General features: G+C 32.7%; 2 protein-coding genes across 8 annotated transcripts in view; one reads left to right on the plus strand and one right to left on the minus strand.

Moving 5' to 3' along the window:
- Nucleotides 1-463: 463 nt before the first annotated feature.
- LOC120352349 (small VCP/p97-interacting protein-like) lies at nucleotides 464-13,075 on the plus strand. 2 transcript variants are annotated; one of them, XM_039432428.1, is made up of 2 exons: nucleotides 464-1,973; nucleotides 12,099-13,075. In XM_039432428.1, exons 1-2 carry the CDS (start codon nucleotides 1,788-1,790, stop codon nucleotides 12,114-12,116), a joined length of 204 nt encoding a protein of 67 aa, XP_039288362.1. In that variant the 5' UTR covers nucleotides 464-1,787; the 3' UTR covers nucleotides 12,117-13,075. The 2 variants fall into 2 exon arrangements, with proteins under 2 accessions (XP_039288362.1, XP_039288361.1); XM_039432427.1 differs by lacking the exon at nucleotides 12,099-13,075 and adding an exon at nucleotides 2,315-3,870 and having other exon boundaries at nucleotides 1,529-1,973.
- Nucleotides 13,076-13,326: 251 nt separating this feature from the next.
- LOC120352348 overlaps nucleotides 13,327-25,710 on the minus strand; it is a 36,758-nt gene continuing 24,374 nt past the window's right edge. For 2 of the 6 annotated variants that reach the window (XR_005571789.1, XR_005571790.1), the window contains 3 exons: nucleotides 19,779-20,018; nucleotides 18,426-18,526; nucleotides 13,327-13,605 (listed from right to left, as the gene is read on the minus strand). Coding sequence is in view for 1 of the 6 variants with exons in the window: in XM_039432425.1 (XP_039288359.1) it covers nucleotides 18,673-19,230 (558 nt within the window). In the remaining 5 variants the exon portion in view is untranslated. Of the gene's footprint in view, nucleotides 13,610-18,425; nucleotides 18,527-18,644; nucleotides 19,233-19,778; nucleotides 20,019-25,710 lie in introns of those variants that run through there. The other 4 variants (XR_005571792.1, XR_005571791.1, XM_039432425.1 and 1 more) reach the window with 4 other exon arrangements.

Raw genomic sequence — 25,710 nt, forward strand, 5'->3', positions numbered from 1 at the left:
GGCGCACTTTTCTTCTCCTTGATACAGAGCGTCTACCGCACAAGTGCGGAACTGCGATCGCAGCGCTGTAGCGGATATAAATTGAAACTGAACTTACTTTCTGGACGTGCTATCGTATTATAAAGGAAAGAACTGGCTTGTACACGTACAGGTTAGGAAAATTATGTTTGATGCATCATCACGTCCAAACTACTGCACTGATTAATTTTGCATATAAATTCTTAATTAACCAAGGATGGTTCTAGGCCTATTTCAAACTTCAAGATTACACTTAATCAAGTTTTCAGTTTGTCATCTTTTAAAATAGACCCTTGCGGAGCACGGGTTACCTGCTTAGTTATGAATAATTCTGATTTTCACGGTAATATTGGCGTATGAAGGAAACTCCTTTTCCTTTTATATTATCCTTTAAATTCAAAATTTCAAAAAAACCTCATATACATTTACTCTGAATTTATGTACTTATAATTTACTGTGATGGTCAGAGGAGGCTGTGGTTTATAACTATGCGAGGTCTATTGTTGACGGAACCACTAGTTACGGTACAGAAATATTGGACTATGGAGGGAATTCCTTCTCCTTTTATATTATCCTTGAAATGCAAAATTGCAAAAAACCTATATACGTCGACACGCAATTCAAAAAGGAACATTCCTGTCAAACTTCATGAAAATTCATTGCCGCGTTTTGCCGTAAATGCGGTACATACATAAAGAGAAATGCAAATCCATCGACTCATTTTTGTGCTATTGAAATGACGTCATCTTTAAATAAAAGAGCTTGCCATCCATATACAAACCAATGATTTAGATAAAAAAGCAGCCATTGAGCAGTGCGTTGCCACTGGAAGCGCATCAGCACAATGGTCGTTATAGTTGAACTAGAAAATCTTCTGACTTGGAGGATATGCGGAGCAGAGAAAAATAGAGATACAGCTGCCGCAATGTTGCCGTGCCAAAGCAGAAGGCGTTCTGTAGTCTTGAGTGAATGTTCAACACTCCATGATACGCTTACCTAGTAACCTCTCTGAAAGCACTGAATCAACTGATCTTGTTTTGATAACTTGGCAACCGCGCTTGTCTCTAAGACTCTATTCATCACTGTAATTATTGGTTGAACTGGTTCTCCATCTCCCTCCATATCTCTGCTCTGCATATCCCTCCAAATCGAAAGTTCTTCTAATTCAACTAGAATTTTGTATGGTGTCTTCTCATCTCCCTTAACATCGTTGTTGGGGTGAGTTTCTTTCCTCAAAATACTCCTGCAGGCTTTCGTAAGGTCTTCCCACGCACGAGATAACTGATAATTCTTTAGTTTGTTCTTGAATATGGTGGTGTGATTCAAGAATTACAAAATAATTTAGATTATTTGACTTAGTCGATCAGTCGACAAAAAACATCTATATGATCATCTCATACTATTCATGAGAAGATTTATTACCAACATCATGGTTCTGCTTTCCTGTTCTGCTTCAAGCGAAGATAATAATTATAGCATGAGTTTGTGAAATGTAGTATCAATAGCAAAAAAAGAAGAAAACCAAGATTACATCTGAATATGAATCCTGAATCCTATTTCAATAATACGTTGAGGAATCAGGCCAAATTAGATCTTTCATAATTAAAGATAGAAATATATTATGAATAAAGTAATATTTAATATTCTAGTCCTAGGGACATAATAATGTTCCACAGATTGCAAATGAATATTTTCATCAAATTTGACAATAACCCTAAAGATGTGATATGATGTTGAATATTGTTGTACAGTTGGTAGTAATTTAGATAATGTTAATTTTCAAGGAAACGCGGAGAAGGCAGTTGGCAGAAGCTGCTGATAAACGCCAACAAGAACAGGAGAACAGAGGAATAAAAGATCCAGAAAAAGTTAAGCGAATGAAACAAAGATCTGAAGAAATGGAGAGACGGCAAGAAGAGGCAGCTCGCCATGGTGGCAGTGGGTCAGAACTCAAGGTAAAAATAAATCATTTTTATATTAAAATGTTAATTGAACGATTGTTAGCGGGTTCTTACTTTTTACTCAAGGCCAAAATATTTGTCTGTCTGTTTATATGTTCTAGGTACAATAAGTTTTGAATGATTTGATCAATCACCTTATTGCAGATCAAGCTCATTAGACAACAAAATAAATTCACTCCGTCCTTTTTCAGGATATAAAAAATAACATAGGTCTTTCTGTTTATCCGTATGTTCTAAGTAGCCTACAATAAGTTTTGAATGATTTGATCATTCACCTTATTGAAGATCTAGTTCATTAGACAATGAAATTAATTCACTCCTTTGTCCTTTTTCAGGATATAAAAAATAACATTGAAAGTCCATAAGAAAAAATTTTGATTTATCATTCAGACAGCTGCAAGCAATTTCTACAATTTTTCCATTCCTTTATAGCAGCTGATGATATTTGCGAGCTATCTCTCAGACTGTGCTTTATGCACCCACACATGATTTCAGCTGATTAATATGCAACATAATTTACAACTTTTAAATCGTTTATAATGTTTTTAGCTTTTAACAACTTTGAGTTTTTAATAACGTCTGTCTATTTTCTGTCTGTAACATATGTGTAATATTAATAATACTACTTGTGATAGCGGTTGCTTTGATGTTAGTATTATAAGTTCAAGGTTTTTAATTTTGATTCTGAATTATTTACCCATACGGAGTAAACTATAAAGTTCTACACATAGGCCTACAATTTTGAAAATTATTTGAAACAGCTTAATATTTCTATTCCAAAGATAATTTGATGGTAGGTTTCATTGGGTGTCCTATTCGGATGAAAAACTACTTTTCTGTAGTTGTGCTTGTGTACAGTTCACCCCATTTGAGCCTCCAAGACACACACATACAGATCAATAACACCAAAATCCACTTTCAAGGTCTTAGGGGGCTTCAAAACTGTTTTTAAGCAATACTTTTGTAATTTTGGTGGAAAGGTGAAAGAGCAAAGAAAGTGTAAAATAGTTATTTGTATATGTAGAGTGAAAAATACCACTTTTTCTCCCTGAGGGGAAAGATTGATGCCTCTGTTGTAAGTTACATAAATGAAACAGTTCACATTTAAATATCATAAAATTTACAAGTTCATTATACTTACAGTCTAGTTGAAATATGTCATTGTACCAAACCAAGATTGCAATGATTTTTCATCAACCCATATAAGATACATTGCATTGCAAAAACTCTTCCGTTGAGTAGAACTCTTTTGCTTTCAGCCAGTTACCTAAGACTCTACTGAATTTTTTCGATGGTAACTTTTTCACACTACTTGGTAATTTGTTGTAGAGAAGAATTTGCTGATACCTATGACTTTTAATGGATTTGTGCAGTCTAACCCTAGGTCTCACAACGTGGTCCTTTTGTCTTGTATTGTAAGTGTGAGTTTCAGAGATTTCATGATATAAATTATTATTTTTCTTAACAAAAACTAGATTATAAAAAATTTACAGCCATGGCAAAGTCATTATTTTGTTTTCCGGGAAAATATTCCTACAAGTTTCATTATAACTCAAATCAAGTATTTTTCTCATTGCCCTTTTCTGCCAAATGAAGGCCTTCTTAGCTGAAGGTGAGTTCCCCACAGTTTAACACCGTAAATGAGATGTGCATGGAACAGACCATGATAGATCATTTCAATGACATTTAAACCTTCAATTTTCTCAAGACAAAAGTAATACGAGCAAGCTTTTTACATACACTTTCAACATGATGATTCCAATTGAGTTTACTATCCATGAATATTTCCAGTAGTTAACCAGGCTGAAATAAATCATCGTCCACATTCAGATTACATTGATTATAAAGTGAAAAAATCAATTGCTCTGTTTTATTTTCATTAATAGTCAGCATATTAGCATCAAACCACAATTTTGATTCCTGAAAGTCCCAATCAAGTTTATTTTCAACGCTTTTCAAGTCAACATCAGCGTGAACCAAGGTTGTGACATCTGCATACAATACAGAGAATACAGAATTATTGAAGCTAAAATCATTGATAAATACTAAAAATAGAAAAGGTCCCTGCGGGACTCCTACTGTCACTTCCAGAAATGTCGAATTAATATTTTCACAGCTAACCATTTGTTTTCGGCCATTCAAATATGTTTGAATAAGCCTGAGCTGAGTACGATAAAATCCGAGCATTGTGTCAAAATTTATAAGTGTTTGAAATTTTGATCCTTGAGGTGTCCTTGAGCGCGCTTCTCCACTAGGAAATACTGAAATGAAGTGCATCCAACGGGTGATTCTCATAGAACATAATCTCATGAACTTATGTCATTGTGCGAAATATCAATGTGAGGACAATATAGTTGGTGATGATGGTTGGAGCTGAAAATTAGGTGTTTTTCACAATACAAGAAGCATTGTTGTCACGTATGGGTACGCGCCACCTTAGTCCTCCGACACACCCAGAACCTGACAGGAGTGAACAGCGACTATCTCATCCATCGACACCGTACACCAGCTACAGGGAAAGACTGTTTTGAAAGAGTCTCGAATTGGCGTGTGCGTTAGGCGCCAAAACCGGACACTTTTACATTCGTACAGAAACGACAAAGTCAGACACATCGAATCTCTGACACTTCCAAAACAAGACCGTTAGGTTACACTTCTTGGACGGACTGTACTATGCAGAGCTGTCTTCTTTTATTCAAACAATGGTCATTGTTTGATGAACCCCCATGTGTAGGCTATTCTTGAAAATACCATTGACAATTTATTTCTGAAACCTATCACTCATTTCTATCTCTCTTAGTAGTTGTCATGCATAATATCAGGCGATGACTTATCTTGTAACTGTATAATTCGTTGTATATCATTCCTATTTTGTGCAGTTGTCTCTCTTTTCTGCAGTTATTTGGAGCATAAATAATAGAGCTGTTAGTGAATTTCTTGACACAAAACAAAAATAACTTCACTTCATAGTTAAATTATCAAGATTAGTGAGTACACTAAAACCTCTCGATAACTCTATAATTCGTAGTTTTGCCATCAAAGGCACTGTAATTAGTATTCTCATAAAGATAAATACACTAATATGCCATTGTAACACTGATAACTCCAGTTATGAGTTCATTGAAAGCTCTATTGATTCACATATAATAATATAACTAGAGACACCCTGGGTTAAAGAAGTCGCTCATGAACAGGTATTGATCTCTGAAATCTTCTAGAAGTATGTCAAATTAATATCTATAACAATATTTTCTAATATCCATTCATAGAGGCTATATTATGAATTAATTATGGGTAATGATGGGATCAGTATCCAAGATACAATTTTTTCGTATTTTGTTCTATCAGCCACGATATTGCAGAGCCTGATATAATTATAATATATATTGATACTGCAGAGCTTGATATATATTCGTCACCCACCAAAATTTGTATTCAACGCCTGGTCCTGTAGGCTACAAATTATAGAGGTTCTACTGTGTTGAATGTAGTCTACTGGAGGGTGAATATACTCGAACATTGATTATTTTGAAGATAATAGTTTTTTTTAGTATTGTTTTTCATTTTGAATTTCCTTTCATTTGAAAACCAGCAATAGACCTTTGAGACAATTGGTCTATCTTTTCATATTCCCTAAAAAACTACCTGATTGTTATAAGCTAATTTTATTATGTGCTTCCTCAACATAGAAATACCCCTTTCTTGGAATATGGGGATGTAGAGGCATATTTATACAAGATAGAATTCCTGGAAGATTGGATATGTGAGCATGTTGTCAATGGAAATGAGTAGAATACTGTACAAAAACTTTGAAAAGTATAATAAAGTTGAATGAAATCAGCTTCAATTATTGTATGGTAATTGTATGGGAAGATTACGATACTTGTGAACTCTACTTAGAAATCCTATTATATTTAGCGAGCAATTTCTGTATATATTTTTATATTTATCTGGTTATTTTTATATCTGGTTATTTATGTCCAACGGATCTCGAAAACGGCTCTAACGATTTTCACGAAATTTGGAATATAGTAGGTTTATGATGTAAAAATTTGATTGCACTAGGTCTCATCCCTGGTAAAACTCGCTGAAGGACATTGAAAGGATCATTCATCCTTGGAAAAAAGCTGAGATTTCCGTCGTCTGTGGATAATAAAGTGAGTGAGCGAGTGCATCTGTGGAAAATCAAAATATCTCATCCCCGAAATTCGTAAACTGACGTATAGCCAGCTGTAAAATATAAACACGACCTCAAAATAAAAATTCAGGGAAGAAACAATTTTGGGCTGTGCCTGTTAGTCCTTCCACAATCATTTTGTTCTGTTTATCAATAAATAAAATAATAACGAGCGAAGCTCGGTGCCCTGATATTGGATTGTGAAACAAGATAATTGTACTGGAATGTATTGAGTAGTTCTGTGAACAGTAGACCTCACGCAGTTTTCTCATCCACAAGTATCTGATGTCACCTGTTTGAAAAGTCAACAAACTCAGTTCACGTTTGAATTTGTATTCCATATAATTCATCCAGTTCTGTGATAATCTTCCTATCTGATGAGAATTATTTTTTTACAATAAAAAATATCATAATCTCTTCAGCATTATTAAGTTCATTTGATTATTTTTAATCAAATATTAAATTAGTTTTTTTCAAAAGTGAGAATATTGATAATGATGGGCACGCATAATAATACCAATATCGGGGCACCGAGCTTCGCTCATTATTTATTTATAAACTATTGTCAAAAAGTACACAATTCTTAAAAATGATTGGGGAAGGACTAACAGGCACAGCCCAAAACTGTTTCATCCCCAAATTTTTATTTATACATTAATTTTTTTGTATGTATACTATGAATAGTCCAGAAAGTAGGCTATGTTACATACACTTCCATTCAGGTTCAATTTTCAGTCCAAAAATTTAAAAACAAAAAAGGTCTAATAAATTTAGATTATTTACAAGCAAATTGAATAACAAAATAACACTCACTAATCACCTAAAATTGTCAAATAATGAATAACTTTGAAAATTATGATATACTCTAGTTTAGAATGATTATCATGTCATGTCAACAAATCAGATTATTTTGATCAAGTCGATTAAAATTTCTAGATAATATTTCTCGCCGATTGATTACACAGCAGGAAATAATTCTGTCTCTCCCACACACGCATCTTCTGTTTCAACAGACGACAAAATTATCATCTGTTTTTCCAAGGATGAATTATTGTTATCCTTTTCATGTTGAGCAAGCAGATAAGCACTGCTGCTTTGCAAGCAGTTACAACACAAATGCACAGTACTGTCTGCAACGCAACGACTGGCATGATAATGGTACATATTTCGAAATCAATTTTACAATGCAAAATGAATTGAATATATTGAAAAATGAAGGATGCCAAAACAAATGTATTTTGCAAGATAAATGAGACGATGCGGTCCGGTTACTACGTACCAGAATGCTACGTAAATACTGGTTCTTTAAATTCAAATATTTCAAACTTCAAGTTTCAAATGCTCTGAAGTGGACTGTATAAAATGAATCAAATCTTTGAGTTGAATAATATATGCATTCAGGAAAACTACATGCATACCGTAGAACATAGAAAATCAGAAAATGTACTCACCAAATCCCAAATCCAATATGTCATAAATCAAATTGTTTACCTACTTCTATTTGAGGTAAAAGGTGGACAGTTGGATAGGATAGATGAGAGGAAAAGATAGGTGAAATTATGCAAACTGAAAGTGCGACTATTAAAGTTGGTTCCTTGCTGTTTCCCAGTTCTAAGATGAAATTTACTGACTGGATATTTAACACTAAGATTTGAATAGGAATAGAAACAAAAATCTAAACTTGCGGTCTGGCATTCACTTTTCACTTATTAATACAAAACGTGAGTAACTTTTCATGTGGAACAAAAATGTAATTTATGTTCACGAATAAATGTATAGGCCGAATTTCCTATGATATTAAATGACACGAATATTCAGGCAAACTCAGGACGAATTTCCTGATTCTTAAAGCCTTGACAGGGAGTGCTAGCAGTACGAGAGCTGATTTCTCACTGACTCTCAAACCGGCTGATGCCTAAGCGATAAATTGATGAGTAATAGTTATTATAAAATTATAGAAACTCTCCTGCCATCTGGCAGTCAATGAGCGAATGAATACAATTTCAAATAGCTTCAACAGTGTTGCAACATAACCTAAAAAGTAAACAGCTGGCAATAATCACAGTTCACCATTGACAGCACTATATGCTATCTGTTGGCAAGAGTTGTAACAACAATGGCCGACTCACAACTACAACTATGATGAAGTTCGCGTTCCAAATTTGATTAGTTAATGGTAAATATTTGTTAGCTGATATTTTGAATAACATGGAATATTAAAAAATATTTATAAATTTTTGTAGTTTACTAATATGAAGTATGTAATGATTTTATCATACAAACATAATTATATATTTCATATGTTAATCAAATCTGGTTGAGTTATTGAATTTAGTTGGCTCAATGACTACTCTATATGCTTCCTCATCTGAGCTTAGACCTTCTAACCTATTTCCAATATAAGTTTTTAAAATAGAGATGCTTCCCATTTATTTATACATTGATAGATACAATATATTTCTCAACTATAAATGATTGGGAAAGGAACAACAGGCTTAAAAAGCCCAAAACTGTTCCTTTCCCAAATTTAGATAGAAATTGTCCAAAAATAGGTTATGTTTACACTCCACGATTTTTGTCCAATTTGAGTCCAAAATATTTATAAACTGGGAATTTAGAATTTAGGAAAGTTGAAAACCAAATTAAATAAGAATACTTCACTAAATCATCACTAATTAATGTTACTTAAATGAGGTTACTTTTCCTCCCTAGGGAGTTTTTCTGTTTTTTAGTACTGAGAGCAAAAAAGTAACACTTTAGTATTATGTTCCAGGGAGTAAAGTAAGTAATATAGACAGCAGGTGGGAGGAAAACACGTTTTTGGGCTCAGAAATCATGAAATTAGGGTACCTTTCTGGTTTTGTGAAAACAATACTTCACTTTTTTGGGAAAATAAAAATACATAGTTTTGAAGTTAGTTAAGTAAATTTTGAGAAGCCGAAGATTCATAGAAATTTATCACCTCTTCATAGTTCAACTCATTCTTCAACCAAATGGAGTGGATGAAGATAAATTTGAGACTGTAAATTCCCTACAATTCTATACCGATCTCTTTGTTTTTTTTACTTGCATTAATTTCTAGCTAGTGAGTGATAATTAACAAAAAAACATAATGGAAAACAGGAAAATACAAATTCCTTTCATTTTAATTTCAACTTACATGTTACTTTTTGATGGTGAATTAATTCTTGATAGAATTCATTGGAGCTTGTAGAGGAGAAATTTCCGTACAGACTGGATTCATTCAAAAATTTAGTAGTAGTCCAGAACGGACTCATCAGTTATTTTAAAAGATATACTCACTTTATTCCTTATAAAACTTTTGGATTTGATTATGTGATATTTTGTCTGACTTGGAACAACAATTCATCTTTGCATTTCAAATATATTGATATAAATTCTAAAATTAACGTTCTCCACTAATCAAGGTTATGTACGGTTTTGTTTATGTTTCCCAAAATATTTTTTCCTCATGTCATCAATATACTGATTAATCAATCATGTGTGGTTGCCTAGATCAAAATTATAAAAAATGGATTCAAATTTAAATTATAACATCAGAAGAGACCATTCTGTATGTAATATAATTGTTGTTTATGGAGAAAAAGAAAAATAGTTCATCTTTTAATCAACAAAGTCTGTTTAAAATACTAAAGTTGTCAGAGAAGACTTTATGGATGTGTTGGGAAAATATTAGTGAAAATTGAAAAAAAAAATACCTGATGTGTCCAATCTGGATGATTACTAAAAAATTTTATCCTGAATTTATTTATTTTATTTATAATTTTTACAAAGAAGCACTGATACTTTGAATACTTTTAAAATGGAATCCATTAAAGTAAAACTGTGCAATATCGATAATTACAGAAATTTTCCAATACTGTCACTTTTAATGTCGAATAGTAACCCATGCTTATTGAAATGAATAATTCAGAACTATGATGATTATCATGATGAGTTTATCAATTGATTATACATCAGTCTGAACAGATTTCATCCATTAAGGTGTGTTGTTTACACCGAAGTTAATAACACAATTTTTAAATATGTCTTATTTATTAAGATTGGTCAATGAATAACAGAGAAATTAATTATTTTCGTACTGCATGCATGACCATGAACAAACAAGATCATCTGAAAAACATTGTAAAATCAGCTGGATGGCCATATGGAGCCATACCGAGTTTCAAAGCTTCATCTTAAATAATACTATTGGTATTGGAAAAAATTAACATTGATGTTTAAATGGTGAAAAGTAGTCATGCATGCAGTACGAAAATAATTAATTTCTCTGTTATTCTTTGACCAGTCTTAATAAATAAGGTATACTCGAAATCTTAATTAAATTTTCTAACTTTGTAGTCTCTTTTAATTTTTTTGTAAAGTGAACGGTTTTCGTGAAATTTTCAATCAAAAATTTACAATTGCCGCTAATTTGAAAATTCACATAGACATTTTTTCATTTTATTTTTTAAAGTTGAGTCTTTATAGCATGAATATTCATGCCAAATTTTAGATCAATACAACATTTCGTTCTTGAGATAAAAATTCCTAAGTGAAAAAACAAAATGGCAGCCATAACAATGACCGTTTTTAGCAATTAGCAGTTGGTCTGAATTTATTCACCCAAAAGAAGTTAGCGCCAAATCATGAGTCTCATAAATTAAATCACCCTAAAATATACCTATTTTGTTTCAACTCTATCATTAGTGATTGTATTGACAACTTAGTAATACTCTAGTTACGATCAAAAAATACCACATATCACTTTGTAAGAAGTGAAAAGGAAAAAACATGGATTTAGTGATTTTTCGCAAAGTTGAAAAAAATTTACAATTTTCCAATTTTCAACGAGCTATAACTCGCTTCCTATTGGAGATAGAAAAAAACATTTAGGGGATGAAAACTGTATAGAATTTAATGCTCTTCAAAAAAGAATAGAACAAAAATATTGATTGAACAATTGGTTTTGGAGATATCGTGAAAAAACTGAAAAAAGTACCAAAATTTCTTGGTTTTCAGGCTGCCAAAAGTTATGCCTTCAGAAATTTTGGTGGGAAACCATAGATTACTCTAATACCCAAATGGACCGATTAAAAAAATAAAATCAATTAATTATTGTTTGGTCCGATGTACTGTTTGATTGGGCTAATAACACATTTCAAAAAATTCGACTGAATAAAACTGTGTAGAATTTGACAACATACTTGTGTTTTTATTCAATTATAACACATTTCCTTTGATCTTTACCGACTATTGATGGGTAACATAAATCTTGTTTATTTCAAGGAATTTTCTGTTAAAAACACAAGTTATTAATCTTTGTTAAGATGAATTTTTGACGATTCAGTCAAGTAAATAACTCGTGTTAACAACTCTGGTGAAAAAGCAGCTTTAGTGATATAATATGAACACTTTGATGGCATGAGAATGAAGAGGAAATTTAAATACTTTTCAAGAAGGTTCAGGAGTAATGCAAGTCCTCTCCTATTGAAAGGTTGAATTCCAATGGTATTATAGGATGAAAACTCAAACAATTGACTATCAAAATACGGGGTTTATTTAAAAATATTATATTTGAATGAAGAATATTCAAATTTCATCTCATGTTTGTTAATAACTTTGTGGTAGGTGATAAGTCGATCTCCGATTGATAAACTCATCATGATAATCATCATTATTCTGTATGATGAGTATGAGTTTTTTGTATCCATTGACTGGACTATTACAGTAGTTCAGTGTGTGGTAACTCGATTTAACTCACTCTATTTTAAAAGACTTATATATTTCCATAAAACTCATCATTGATTAGAAAAATCAGGTTTATTTGAAGAATATAATTCACTATATGTATTTAATTTTATTTATTTGTGGATAAATAATATGCTATTTGAAACTTTTTATGGAAATAATATACGATTATACTTATTGTTCTGTTCCAGTGGCAAGTTACAAGCTGAATAAATGATGCAGTCTCGATGATGCTGCATACTTCTCTACTTCTAGTTTGAAAATCTATTGGTTATCATTATATTTATAGAATAGAATATGTCCTATAATCATGTGATAAGCCGAAATTTTCAATTGTTATTCAAGTCAATGAAACCCTTCAAGAGGCTAGAGAATTGTCAAGTCAATTATTCAATGTTTATTATGTATATTGAAGATTTTATATGTACTTATATTGTGTATTGCAAATCTAGTCAAAAAACTAATGAGCAATTCTCTAATTACAAAAATAAATTATTACAAACATCTTCACATTATTGATCTTTGAATTGATACATACGTATGCAAATCAATGTTGATGTATATTTTGTATACTCTTTCGCAATCGGCTTCGTGTGTGGAATAATAAATAGTAATTATAATAATTATTGTTGATAATATGTAAAAGATAAACTGCCTTATTTTGAATAGGTGAGTATTGAATGCAGATCTTATAATTAGATATATGCAATAATAGTGAGCATTTATTATGTATTCCTAGGTTATTTTTGTTTTTTTTTTTTAAATAAAAATTATGTTATTATGCTGATTATCTGTTTAATAATGTGATTTCAACCATTTATTGAAGGTTACAAATCAAAATTATTTTTACAAGTAGTGAGAATAATTATTTATATTTCCTTTGTAGCCTATGTGAAACTTGATAGCTTAAGTGTAATTTGATTGTATGGTATGAGATTTGGTATTTCTCCATAATTGAAAGAATAAGATGCTAAGTTGTGAATGTCTAATTCTTTCAACTATTTGAAACAGGCTACTTCATCAGTTTACCTGAAAGATCCTCAACTTTTACAGTAAAATAGAATAAAAATAATATTGCAAACCCCTCCTGACTCACTTGAAATATAATATTTTTAAGCTAATCATCATTTTTGTTGAAATAATAAAAGTATACTTCTGTTAAGTTTAATTTTTGCATTGTTCCATTTTCATGTTCTCCCCACCTTATTTCTTATCCATTATAATTTAGATCTATAGCCTAATATCTTAATGCATCGCATTGCTTGCAAAAGTATTTTATAAGTTTTCCTAATGTTTCGATTTTAGTATTTTCTGCTTTTAATGCTAATAAAACTTACATGGTGAATTATAATAACTACAAATTAAAGAAGAATGATAATTCATAAAATTACACAGGAAAAACTAGAAGGAACCAATAAGTTATTATATGAACAATTCTGACTTTCTTTTTATTAAAACAATATTAATAAAGTACATTCATTTATTATAAAAAATAATTAGACTACAGTATCTCAATTTGTTCTATAAGAAAGGCTTCTTTTATAAAAAGTATCCATTTTGTCACTATAACTGAAATATGTTAAAGAAGCAATCAGAGGACGCTTTCAATGTTGCACTAAATTGTTCGCCATCAATGAATAGTGGATCCCCAACAATTTATTCTCCAATACGCCACACCTCCATAAACCTGTTTCCCGACTTTCTGAAATAAAAAAAACTTGCCATAATTTGTACCACCAACATGTTGCACCTCATCTTATTCTTCAGTATTAACAATTTTAATTCTGGGTATAGATTTACATTTATTCCCGGAATTCCTCATATTTCAAAACAAACTGCACCATTGTAATCTCTGAATTTTGTACCCCTTCCTATTGGGGTACAAGATTGAAAACTCGGGGGCTGTACCCAATTTGCTTCCAAGTTGATGAAAACTATACCATAATTCTGTACCACAAAAACATTTTTGTACCACCACCCATATTCCAGTATTAAAAATAGCAAGTTTGGTTGGATTAGGTTGGTCCATATTTGTTATTGTTAGGTTGGGTTTAATTAAATTAGGTTGGTCATACATGAATTGTATTGTGCTTGATTAGTTTATGTAAGGTTAGGTAAGGTCTTGTGTGTTATGATTCGTTTAGGTTTGATAAGAATTGGTTAGGTCTTGTTAGATTAGATCAGGTTGGGTTGTATTGGGCATGGTCTGGTTAGGTTATACTAAGTTTGGTTAGAATTAATCAAGATGGGTTAGTTATCGTTTGTATTAGATAATTCAGGTTAAGTTATATTAGAGTAAGTTACAATAGATTTTGTTGGTTGAATTAGGATGGGTTACATTTTATTAGGATGGATGAAAGTAATTTAGCCCAGTCAATAAAGGTTTTTTTGATCCGAAAATTAAATAAAAGCTGAATCTCTTATCATCGATAGAACCCTCCCAGAGGGTCACTCTCCCAAAAGTCCCCAAGAAATCCCCTTGGAGCTTTCCGCCCCAGCCCCCTAAAACATGAAAAATGCAGGTGGACACGAGAAATAAATTATCTCTGTAACTATTAATTGGAAACAGTTTCATTATTATGCCATTCGATTCATCACATTATGGACTAAAATATTAGTTATATTCATTTTTTCAATAAAATTAATAACAGTTTTCTTGATAAAATAATATATATGTGAAAATGTAGGGGGTTTGTGATTTGATTTTTTCGTTTTCATCGATTAACTTCAAAGCAAGTAGTTTTAAAGAAAAATGAGCCAATTAATTAATGTAGCCACTCTCATTGCAAATCCATTGATCTATATTGTTATGTATTTGCGATTCGATTTGACGCCGCGGAAGGGGAAACAGTCGACGCGGTACGGCGCGGCTGACTCTCTTAGCCATAGTAAACAGCAAACAGGAAATCAATTATCTCTGTAACCATTAATTGGAAAAAAATCTATCATATGTCATTCGATTATGTGCATGTCGCTGGCCCGGCCACATTCGAATTTCACCAAACAAACTATGCCAAGATTTACTACCTATTTTCTACCTCCAATAACAGATTTTCTACCTCAAGGATAACAGAGATATGAGCAAAAATATAGAAAGGTCAATGACCTCTCAGCCCGGCCATCTTTGAATTTCACAAAACCAAATATGCCAAGATTTACTACCTATTTTCTACCTCAAACCAAACTGAAATCTAACCACGCATAACAGAGATATTGGCGAAAATATGTATAGGTCACGTGCATGTCGCTGACCCTGCCACATTCGAATTTATAAAGTCAAGAGTTGTTTCTTTCTTGAATCTTAACAAAATAATCAACAAGAACCAATTCGGTTTCCAAAATGGTAAAAGTACATCTGACGCTCTAATAAAATTCGTCAATACTTTATCTGATAAATAAACTCCAATAAGAAAACTATTGCAGTCTTCCTGGATATACGCAAAGCTTTTGATACAATACCTCATAATACTTTGTTCAATAAACTGGAGTCCTATGGTTTCAGAGGAGTCTCGCTTAAATTGTTCAAAAGCTATCTGAGTAATAGAACCCAGTCCCTAACCATAAATGATCAATCTAGTGTAACTAACTTAACTTCTTATGGTCTTCCTCAAGGTACTGTACTTTCTCCCATCCTTTTCATACTCTATGTAAATGACTTTTTAAATTTGAGACTTCTAAACTCAACTGTGATATCCTTTGCAGATGATACTGCAGCTATTTTTCACGGTAATTCATGGAATGAAGTTCATACCATAGCTGAAAATAATATGCTTTTAATCAAGAAGTGGTTAGATAAGAATACCTTGAGTTTAAATATTGAAAAAACGAATTACATAACTTTCTCTGCAAATAGAGTAGGACAGCCCAACGAGAATCAAGATTTGAGACTCCATTCTCAGTGCAATTTAAACTTGGGTAATTGTGATTGTCCCACCATTAAAAAAGTCAATAATACTAAGTACTTGGGAATCATAATTGATGAAAACCTTAAATGGGATGTTCATATTAAATACATATGTAGAAAAATTAGATATTTATCTTTTAAATTTTACCAAGTTAACAGAATTCTTAATAAGAACCACCTGAAAATGATGTATCATGCTCTAGTCAAGTCAATTCTGCAGTATGGCATAGTTGTTTGGGGAGGCTGTTTCAACTGTCATATTGCTGAATTATTTGTAGCACAAAAACTGATAATTAAAACTATATTAAGCAAACCCAGGCTCTATCCAACGGATATGGTTTTTAGTGATTTTGAGGTCATGACTATACGTCAATTATACATAAAAACCGTAATTGAGTACTTGATAAAATATAGATCCGATTTTCCTCTCACAATAAACTCTACACTTAATTATTATAATCTAAGGGCCACTGCTAACAAATATGTAACCTATAACACTAATATTGAATGTATAAGGAGGCAGTTAATTTACATAGGTACTAAAATAATAAACCTCATTCCAAATCACTTTCTCATGGACAATAAGATCAGCGGAAAAATTAAACTGGATATAAAAAACTGGATATACAGTAATTTCTTCTTCCATTTAGATATATGACTCGAGATTTCTGCTCCAGCATTGTTTTTTCATTTTTCAGTGGACTCGCTTACCTTTATTTTGAGTACCTATTCCTCTGTTTTCTTCCTTCCCCCCATTTCTCCCTTACATTTTTCCCTCATTACTTCTCTTCTCTTCTTTGCCGGCCTATTACATGGGAAACCATAGTTGGCTAGGTATCTTCCTCTCTTTTTTTCTCTTCTCCAACACACCCAACCACAAAGCCCATGGTTTTTTATATTTGTAACATTTTATTGTGTTTTATTTGTTTCAAATTCTTTGTAATTTTGTTTTGTCTTGTTATGTGTGTTTTTAATAATAATAAATTGATTGATTGATTGAATCAAACAAACTATGCCAAGATTTACTACCTATTTTTAATATTTTCTACCTCAAACCAAACTAAAATCGAATCACGCATAATGGAGATATTGGCGAAAATATGTAAAGGTCACGTGCATGTCGCTGGCCCGGCCACATTTGAATTTCACCAAACAAACTATGCCAAGATTAACTACCTATTTTCTACCTCCAATAACCGATTTTCTACCTCAAACCAAACGGAGTTATAGGGGATTGTAAGTTTTCACCCAACCTCCTCGCCTATCACTACATACGAAAACACGTTTCTAGCCTTGCCATGATTGAATTTCTGAAAAACTAAATGAGCCAATATGTAGTACACAAGCCCTGCTATTATATTCCATGAAGAACGGAATCGATAGCTCATCCCTAGACAAAGTTATTGGGTATATAAAGATTACCCCCCTCCACAATGCAGCATGTCTCTGGCCCGGCCACATTTGAATTTAAACAAAATAAATATGCCAAGATTTTCTACCTCCATTAACGGATTTTCTACCTCAACCCTAACGGAGTTATGGGGGATTGTAAGTTTTCAACCACCCCCCTCGCCTATCACCACACACGAAAACTCGTTTCTAGCCTTGCCATGATTGAATTTCTGAAAAAATAAATGAGCCAATAATGTAGTACACAAGCCCTGCTATATATTCCATGAAGAACAGAATCGATAGCTCATCACTAGACAAAGTTATTGCATATTTGAAGATTACCCCCCCCCCTCATACCAGCATGTCGCTGGCCCAGCCACATTTGAATTTAAACAAACCAACTATGCCAAGATTTTCTACCTCCATTAACGAATTTTCTACCTCAACCCTAACGGAGTTATAGGGGTTTGTAGTTTTCACCCACCTCTTCCCCATCACCACACACGAAAACACGTTTCTAGTAATATTTTTAAACTGTCCGAAAATCCCCTGTTTCTTACTCAGCCGCCAATTTGTTACTCACACATACTATCTCAACCAAGGACTCTCAGTTCCAAAATTATTTTTAGATTAATTTCGTACCCAGGAACCGTGCCTTGAATATTGGTAGGGAAACTTGGGATAATTGGTAGTGGTTGATTAAAAAATGAGCATATATTGAACAATGTTTTGAATTGTTACTGATGAAATCCCATATTACAAATAATAATGTTAGGAAATAAACATAAAACAACTAATTACATAAAAAATGCATTGCAAGACGTACCTTTATTTCATCAATAACTATAATTGAACATAAGATACTAAAATTAATATTTAAACTACCTTTATACAATCACAACTAATTGTTTACATTTTGCAAACAGAAAGAATAGAGAAAACATCCTTATTTGCAATGGATGAGAATCGCAAACTATGTGAACATAAGATACACAAATTAATATTTAAACTACCCATATACAATCAAAACTATTCGTTCACATTTTGCAAACAGAAAGAATTGAAAAATCATCCTAATTTGCAATGGATGAAAATCGCAAACTATCTGAACATAATGATACACAAATTAATATTCAAACTACCTTTATACATTTTCAATTTAAACTGTTCTCATATTCTAAACAGCAACAGTATTTCTTAATTTTCAATTATATAATTTCACCTGTTTTTTTCGGTTCTACCTAATAATGATAGTTTGTATAGTGCTCAGTGCTCTTAGTGCAGTCTTGTAGATGATCGTAAGGACTGGATATGCAGTTCCCACTGAAACATAAGAAAGAATTATCATTATAGTATCTTAAATTGTATATCTTGCACTTGATAGAGCCTTGATAGGCCCAAAAGATGAACAAATCTGAGCCAGAAGTGTTTTCTTCACTACTTACTTTTACTTTTTCGTGTCCGGTCTTTCAAATTTTTCCAGCCCAGAAGTGGGCCAGGTCCTCCGCAACTGCATTCCCTCTCCAGAGGTCGTCATTCGTGCAGTGAACAGGGCACAGTGGGCACTGTGTGAGGTGGTCGATGTCCTGTGCCTCTCCGCAGTCACAGTAGATATCGTCCTCCGCTAAGTAGCCCCACCTCGCTAGGTTGGTCTTCACAGGGGCCACGCCAGTTCTTATCCTATTTAGCGCCCTCCAGGATTTCCATGGCAGACTGGTTCCAGTGGTCTCAGGATCCCGGAGTGGGTACCAGTCTGGAGGTTCTGGCTGTGTGAACCTCATGAAACTTCTCCTGGATTTGAGTCGGCTGCGCGATGGCTCCAGCTGACCGTGCATCACGTGCCTCTCATCGAAGGTCTGTTTGAACCTCTCCAAGTATTCGTGGTTGGCTCTTCTGATCTTGGGAGTGTTCATTCCTGCAGCCCTGTAGAGTTTGTCGATGGGAGTTGGTTTCATGCAGCCGGTTGCAATGCGACACGTGACACATTCGAAAATTAAAATTCGAATGTGACACATTCGAGAGCTCATATCTAGAAAATTATCAGAGATATGAAAAAGTGTTACAGAAGCAACTTCTAGGTGAATTCATGAGTTTTAATTCTGTATTTGATAAAAATGTAGGAAGTTTTTACTTCATCTCATTTTTCAGATGTTCTGACTATTAATGTTATTTCCAAAACAGTGTTAGAAATCAATGTAAAATATGAAATAGTCAAAATGAAATATATAACTTCAAATAAATACTACCTCAAATTTTTCATTCATGATAAGGTGTGTTTTTATATTAATATGATTTACTCTTCAAAACCGCTAATTTTATTGAATAACTCAATAGTTTGTTATTCATATCCAGTCTTTGAAAACTAATTATATTATTTGAAAGCTGTTCTAATCCCCTCTTCAATTGCAACCCATGTATTGAACTGTACTCATTTATTTAACTAAGAGTTAAATGTACAACAACATTCAAATTGATAATTTCTTACAAATATAGGCCCAATTGCTAGATGGAATAGTAATTAATTGAGCAGATGTAAACTTTAAGAAATTTGAACAAAATATCAATTGAAGCCTACCTGGTATCAAATTGTATATATTAGAAGTTGACACGGAACTGGGTTGTTCTGGGAAACAGACATCTTTGACTCTTTGGTGTCATCATACAACTCTCATGTCTCGTTGCACCTTCTGACATATGCCACATAGTGTCCAATCTTTGTAATGCTGGACGTCCTCCCACAGAATCCCAAGAACCCTCTTAATGTGTATTTAACATTATCAATATCCAAAACCACAGGGATATCACACGGCTTTGTCTGAAAGTGAAGCACAATGAAATTATAATGTATTTATTCATGAATAGTTTCGGTTTTTATTTAAAGTACACTAATATTGGAACTACTGAATTTGTTTGTGGTATATGAAACGCATAAGATAGCTAATATCAATAGAACATTACTAGTTGTTATTAGTTTTGCAAAAAAAATCAGTTTACCGGTATTATAAGGGTACACTAATATTATTGATATGGATATAATCATAGAAGACAAGAACTTGCATAAGGCAGTTGCACCCAATCTTATGGAGCGGAATAAGAAAACTAAGCTCAAAATATTAGATACCATCGTGAGAAGTGTAATGACTTATGGTGCAGAAGTTTGGGTGACAAACAAGAAAACAAAAAGTAAAATAAAAGCTGTTGAAATGGAGTTTTGGAGAAGGTGCTGTGCATTGACCAGAATGGATAAAGTGAGGAATGAGGTGATCAGGGACAGAATGAAGGTGGAGTCTGATAATATAATGAAATTCATACAGGTTGATGTGGTATGGTCATGCCAGAAGAGCTAGTGCCAGTAAGTGGATTGGAATAGTGATAGATTGTAGTCCGTTTGGGCGGAGGAGGAGAGGAAGACCAAGAAGGTCTTGGAGGGATGAAGTGGATGAGGCTTTGGAAATGAGGAATTTAAGAGATGGTGAGTGGGAAGACAGACTAGGATGGAGGACTCGGCTAAAAGAAGGAAGACAGTAAAGTACTGTAAAATCCTAATATACAGAATGGGTGAAAAGTCCGAGAACGGCTTAATATCTCATACACAAAGATAATTTGACAGTGGGTGTGATTGTGGATCATACTCAAATTGAGAAAACTACTTTATAATAACTTTAAAAATCTGGTCCGCCATATTGAATGCAACTTCATTTTTTTAAATAGGAAGGAGGTCGTGCGATACATGATTTCGATAGGGAATTTGAAGGAAAAATGAATGGTGGAAACCACATATCGATATCTCAAACCGTTTCGGAAACATTCACATTATTAATCAATACTATTCTAAGCAGAAAAGAGAAAAATGTCTGAGAACGGCTTAGTATCTCATAAGAAGAAGTGATTCCAAGGTGAGTGTGATTGGGGATGTTACTCGAATTGAAAATACTACTTTACAATGACTTTAAAAATCTGGTCCGCCATCTTGGATCCGCCATTTTGAATGCTACTTTTTTTTTTAAAGAAGAAGGTGGTCATGCGATACATGATTTCGATAGGGAATTTCAAGGAAGAATGAATGGTGCAAACCGCATATCGATATCGCAGACCGTTCAGAAGATATTTACATTATCAATCAGTACCATGCAAATCAGAAATGAAATACATGAGTGGTATTGATTAATAATGTGAATATCTTCTAAACGGTTTGAGATATAGATGTGCAGTTTCCGCCATTCATTTTTCCTTAAAATTCCCTATCAAAATCATGTATCACATTATCACCTACCTATTTTAAAAAAAAATAAAGTTGCATTCAATATGGCGGACCAGATTTTTAAAGTCATTGTAAAGTAGTATTTCCAATTTGAGTAGGATCCCCAGTCACATCCACCATCAAATTACCTTTGTGTATGAGATATAAAACCGTTCTCGGACTTTTCACCCTACCTTTATACAGAGTGATTCATAATTATGGTAAAATAATTTAATACGTGATAGTAGAGGTAAAAATAAGAAAAAAAGTTCATATAAACATATATCCATAAACGCTTCATTAGCGAGCTATACAGAGTGAAAGATTTCGCCCGGAATTCAGTTCCTCTGGTGAAATACACCGATGCTGAATTGTTTGACGACTAGTTTTTGAGAAACTTATGCTGGATTCATATGGAAAAATATCTGAAAAATTGAATAAAACTAGTCTGGAAGCTGTAGTGTGAGTAGTTTTTGAGAAAAAAGTTGAAATATGCAAAAAATCTAAGTAGAAAAACACTGACTTCTACGTTTGATGCCCGATAACTTTCTTTAATGACCAGTAAACAAATAATTCCTTGCAATAAAAATTGTAGAGAATTTAATTCCGAAAAGAATGATGTAAGCTGTGTAACCTAAATTTAAATAAAAGTTGGATAAAATGTATTCTTATGTAGTACATTACACCACAAAAATTTGCTGTTTTATGAGGAGAGAACTAATAACTCATAGTTTGTAGCTGATTGCAAATAAAACATGGATTTTAATAACAGCTGATTTATTATGTTTTGAATAAGAAAATATTTAAATTATCAGCTGAAAATTATTTTCAGAAATATTTTAGCTCACTGTTGAACAAAAAAAAAAAAAACAAACTGTAAGTTAGGCCTACAGTAACCGCTCTGTGTTTTTGTTTAATCTATTAACCAGTTATTTGTAACCATTCCACTTTGCTTTTGAGTTGAATGTTAACTTTTTAAAAAATGGCAGCTATAATCTTAGACATTATTCATACTCCGAATTAGCTGACATGCATTTAATGTATGGAATGGGACACTACTGTAATAGTACTGATACTGAAGCAAGACGTTTGTATAAAGAGAACTTTCCTAACCGAGTATGTCCAAGTTCAAGGTTTTTTGCCACTATTCATCAAAGTCTGTCTGAAACAGATTCTTTGATATCCAAAGAGCACATTTATGCAGGCAGACCCCGATCTACTATGACTGTTGAGTTAGAAGAACAAGTTCTTAATGAAATTTATGAACATCCAGAGAAGAGCACAAGAGAATTGTCAGTGCAGTTTAATGTCAATCAATCTATCATTTGGAGGATACTAAAATAGCAACAATTACATCCATACCATCTCCAGAAAGTTCATACTCTATTTCCACGAGACTGTATTCCCCGTGCTGGTATTTGCCGATGGTTTTTAGTAAAACTTGTTCACCCAAACTTTTTAACAACCGTTTTATTTACCGACGAGGCACACTTTACAAGAACAGCTATCGTTAACGTCCACAACCAACATATTTGGGCAGCTGAGAATCCTCATGCCATCAATCCTAATCTTCCACAACATCAGTTTTCAGTAAACATTTGGGCAGGAATCATAGGAGATCATCTACTTCTGTTCGAGCTTCCTCCAAGGCTTAATGGCATGATCTACTAGTCTTTTGGTATGAGTTTAATGTCATTTAGATATGCTACTTTCATACAAAAAAAAACTTTTCATAAAAAACCGAATATTTTATTTGCAATCAGCTACAACTTATGAGTTATTAGTTCTCTCCTCATAAAACAGCAAATTTTTGTGGTGTAATGTACTACATAAGAATACATTTTATCCAACTTTTATTTAAATTTAGGTTACACAGCTTACATCATTCTTTTCGGAATTAAATTCTCTACAATTTTTATTGCAAGGAATTATTTGTTTACTGGTCATTAAAGAAAGTTATCGGGCATCAAACGTAGAAGTCAGTGTTTTTCTACTTAGATTTTTTGCATATTTCAACTTTTTTCTCAAAAACTACTCACACTACAGCTTCCAGACTAGTTTTATTCAATTTTTCAGATATTTTTCCATATGAATCCAGCATAAGTTTCTCAAAAACTAGTCGTCAAACAATTCAGCATCTGTGTATTTCACCAGAGGAACTGAATTCCGGGCGAAATCTTTCACCCTGTATAGCTCGCTAATGAAGCGTTTATGGATATATGTTTTATATGAATTTTTTTTCTTATTTTTACCTCTACTATCACGTATTAAATTATTTTACCATAATTATGAATACCCCTGTATATAGGCTATGTTTATGTATATACAGGGTGTCCCAGATAACGTGTAAACCCCGGCTACCATAGATTCTACATGCAATTTGCAACAAAAAATGTTCAAAGTTTTCTCCTATCGACCTTCGTTTTCGAGATATATAGATTTTTCGATATTTTTCAAGTAGGCGTACTTCCAGTCATTAAATCGTCAATATCTCAAGAACCATCTTAAGTTAATTTTAAGGACATCGTAGAAAAGAGGACAAAATTTCACATTGATTTGAGGTATAAAACATGCCAAAGTCGATTATTGAGTAGTATTTTTAGCGGTTAAAGTTGAAAAAGAGTGATTTTTGAAGTTTTTTTGAAAACTTCTGGCACATTTTTCTCGATTTTTTTTTCCAGGGTACGAAATAATTTTTATAGCACAAAAACTTCCTTTTTTGATTATCTTTCGAATGAGACCAAATACAGGTGTCTAGCTCAAATCCTCGAATCAGAATTTCAGTTTAAATTCGATTTTTTAATTAAAAACGAGACTTATCTTGTTTGAGTGTGAATAATTGTCTACAATTTGATAGCTTTGAGTCGAGTGATTGAGGGCGTAAAAATACTTTTTCTATAGGAAATTTGGCTGAGAAATTCAATGAAACTGGTTAGAAGTTCGTATCTGCAATTGTTATTGAGATACAAGTTGAAAAAAGTTCAAAGTCGAGGAGGAGGAGTTCAAAGAAGGATGTTGTCGATGAGGGAAGCGTCTTCTGTAAAGTCTCTCCGCCTCTTTTGAGTTGTAAGCACATTCTGCATATACCAATAGCATGTCTGTATACTCAATTGTGGAGAATTTCATGTTGATAACGATAATAAACACGGACACTTGATAACTTATTGAACTTGAGTAAAAATAAGACTTATCATACTAATAAACTAAAAAAACTCAAACAAACTACACTCGAAAACAATACTCTAACTAAAATATAAACTTGGAAACAGAAAACAACAAAACTGAAATAGTGAATTGGAAAAATCAAACACTCATGAAAAAACTAGACTTAATAACTCAGGAACACAAATGAACGAACTGGGAAAACTTGACTATTGACTGGAAAGACAACATTATCGACCGACTGGAAGCACGTTACTTTTCATACAATGACTGCGAGAATTGTCTCTATTGTTGGGTGAGCATTAGAAAAACTTTCTATTCTATCAGAGCAGCTGATTAATGAACAGATTGATTTTTCCTTTTTCACTCAATTGAATCTCAATGGTATGAATTTAAAACATCGAAAAGATGTCTTTAGGGTGTTCTTCTTGAAAATTTTCATTTTTTAACACTCTAGTTTAGAAATTTTTCTGGAAAATTTATACTCATTCGATAGTTTATAAAATGGCAAAGTTTTTTCATTATTGGAAAAATATTGTTACTGTGAAAAAATCAAGAAAAAACTGTTTGAAAAGTTTAGATTTTAACTCGACTTTGAACTTTTTTCAACTTGTATCTCAATAACAATTGCAGATACGAACTTCTAACCAGTTTCATTGAATTTCTCAGCCAAATTTCCTATAGAAAAAGTATTTTTACGCCCTCAATCACTCGACACAAAGCTATCAAATTGTAGACAATTATTCACACTCAAACAAGATAAGTCTCGTTTTTAATTAAAAAATCGAATTTATACTGAAATTCTGATTCGTGGATTTGAGTTAGACACCTGTATTTGGTCTCATTCGAAATATAATCAAAAAAGGAAGTTTTTGTGCTATAAAAATTATTTCGTACCCTGGAAAAAAAAATCGAGAAAAATGTGTCTGAAGTTTTCAAAAAAATTTCGAAAATCACTCTTTTTCAACTTTGACCGCTAAAAAATACTACTCAATAATCGACTTTGGCATGTTTTATACCTCAAATCAATGTGAAATTTTGTCCTCTTTTCTACGATGTCCTTAAAATTCACTTAAGACCAATGGTTCTTGAGATATTGACGATT

This window comes from Nilaparvata lugens, chromosome 7 (genome assembly GCF_014356525.2).
Source record: "Nilaparvata lugens isolate BPH chromosome 7, ASM1435652v1, whole genome shotgun sequence".
Classification (NCBI taxonomy): Eukaryota; Metazoa; Arthropoda; class Insecta; order Hemiptera; family Delphacidae; genus Nilaparvata; species Nilaparvata lugens.